Below are 2,337 nucleotides of genomic sequence, written 5' to 3'. Positions count from 1 at the left end.
ATAACTAATCTTCAATTCGTTTGCAACAGTGAAAGGGGTGCTTGGTTCCCGGAAGGGAATGAAAATGAGAATGATAGAAGTGGAGAATAAGAATGGAAGGATTTTTATTCCCCCCATTTTGCTAAGTAATGGCCTATTCCTATATTTAGGGAATTGAATCTATGGGGCCCACCACCAATTCTCCAAACCAAGCACCACTCCCATACCATCCAACCAAGCACCCCAAATTTCCCTTAAAAAACAATTCATATATAATAAGTTTAAAAAGATAGCATCTACAAGCTGCTGGACAATAAAACTACTGAAAAAGTACCAGACCATTATTTAGGATCAGACTCATCAAACAAAACAGGCAATACATTTCAAATATAACATGAAAGTAATTTATGTAAGAAAAGTGTACATGCACGCCATACAAGCCTTAGAAATATTATACATCAGTCCGTTTATTTCATCAGAAGTTTAACAGCTTACCTGGTTTCAGTGTACTATCTGAAACATCCACGGGTAGAGGTGACCAAGCAGCATGACTCCTTTGTTCAGATCGCCATCTCAAGAACAACATGAAGGCAATCGCAGACAAGCTAACAAAAGCAAAGCCACAAGTCAGGGAACGAACAAAAGCTCCCAACCCTCTCTTTAGTGGATTAGCAGAAAACAAGATAACTGGAGACGCATCATCAAGATTGCCCATTGTGTTGTTCATCTTCATTATCTCCAGTCCATTCAATAATCCTCTAATCCACAAAGGACTACTTTGATTCGATGGTCGAATGCTAATGCTCAAAAGTTCTGTTATATCAACATCCAAAACAAAATCTACATAATGTGGTGAAGCCAGAAACCCAGTCGAATCTGAGAGATCAAAATCTTCATATGCCATGTACCCATTGATGTAGACATTGAAATAGAGCTGATTAAGTGCCAAGCTAGCAATATCACAGAAATGCATTCGGATGAGATATTTGTAACCAGAAGTCACGGGGAATTCCCATGTCATGCTATAATTGGAACCAGAAAGAACGGCACCATTCATCACTCTTGCCGTATTATACACATGGTCAGGGGCCACTTCACGGCTCGCACCATATTCCTGGTACTTAATTCTTCCGCTGTACGAGACAATTTCTGAAGCAGAGCTAGGTTTTAGGAAAACACCATCAGGAATCCACGTTCTCCATAGGGAATCATTAAAAGGCGTCACCTTCGGACCCCCAACATTAACCCTATACAGAGTTTCAAACGCCTGTTCCGACAGCCCATCAAATTTTGCAACTTCGTCGGCTTTTACTAACCTCGCTGGGTACAATATGAGATCGTTGGGAGCGGAGACGACCTCGATGGCATTTACAAAGGAAAAGGAGGACCTGTCGGCAGGATAAAATGAGATAACAAGCTTTTCTTCCTTCAAGTTGATAAAGTACTCCTTCAACAAAGGCCTCGGCGCGAAGAAATCGGACAAGAGGGTGATCCCCGAGGATAAAACGTGGAATCGTGCTGAAGAGAGGTTGAACTCCGGGGTCTGAAAGGGGTAGAAGTGGAGGCGGATCAGATGGACCCCCTTGCTCTTGATATCGAACTCGTAAGAGGACGGACAAGTGAAGACCCTAGCTGTACGGTGGAGAGGGTCGGCATCAGAGGATGGGTTGGAGACGGAGATCCGGCGTCCGTGGGAGCGAAGGATGGTGGTGGGGAGGCTGGAGTCGGTGAGGAATGAGCGGCCGTCGGGGAGGGCGGCGGCGGAGGTGGCGCCGCAGGCGATCAGGTGGTCATCCAGCGGAGAGAAAATGGCAGCAGATTGGGTGGGGACGAAAGAGAAAAGAAGGAAAAAAACGATGTTGGCGGCGAGATCGCTAGCGCAACGACGCGCTGCCATGGCAGGAAGGAAATCGAGGATCCACGGAATGGAATGGAATGGAATTGGGGAGAGAAATGGGCGAAGGCTGGAGACGGAGCAGAACATGGAATTGGTTGGTTTAGGCTCGAGCCAGCTGTCACGCGGTCCGGAAAAACTTTCCACTCCGCGACTCCGCGTCGTGGACCTGAACGATCACAATTTGGAAGTCAATGACGTGTCCGTTGCTCAATAAAAACTATTGTTTAAAAATATTAAATATTAGTTTTTAATTATTTTTTCGGAAATATAATTTGTATTGATGTTTCGTTGAATTATATTATACATGCATCTTATCATTCTTATTTGAAATTATGTAGAAATAGTAAGATAAAAATTGTAGGGAAGGAGCCTAAGTGCCTAACTAAAGGAGTTTTATCAAGATGATACATAGTAAAACTACGCTATGTTTGATAGATGGGATAGGATTAATATATATGGAC

General features: G+C 43.6%; 1 protein-coding gene across 1 annotated transcript; it reads right to left on the bottom strand.

Moving 5' to 3' along the window:
* Positions 1–299: 299 nt before the first annotated feature.
* Positions 300–1,996, bottom strand: LOC122038530 (probable receptor-like protein kinase At5g24010). Its single transcript, XM_042598324.1, has one exon. The coding sequence runs from the start codon at positions 1,961–1,963 to the stop codon at positions 455–457; it is 1,509 nt and encodes a 502-aa protein (XP_042454258.1). The 5' UTR covers positions 1,964–1,996; the 3' UTR covers positions 300–454.
* Between the last annotated feature and the right edge of the window lie 341 nt (positions 1,997–2,337).

This window comes from Zingiber officinale, chromosome 1A (assembly GCF_018446385.1).
Source record: "Zingiber officinale cultivar Zhangliang chromosome 1A, Zo_v1.1, whole genome shotgun sequence".
NCBI classification, from domain to species: Eukaryota; Viridiplantae; Streptophyta; class Magnoliopsida; order Zingiberales; family Zingiberaceae; genus Zingiber; species Zingiber officinale.
The sequence above is the reverse complement of the archived record's forward strand: the minus strand, read 5'-3'. Positions and strand labels throughout refer to the sequence as shown.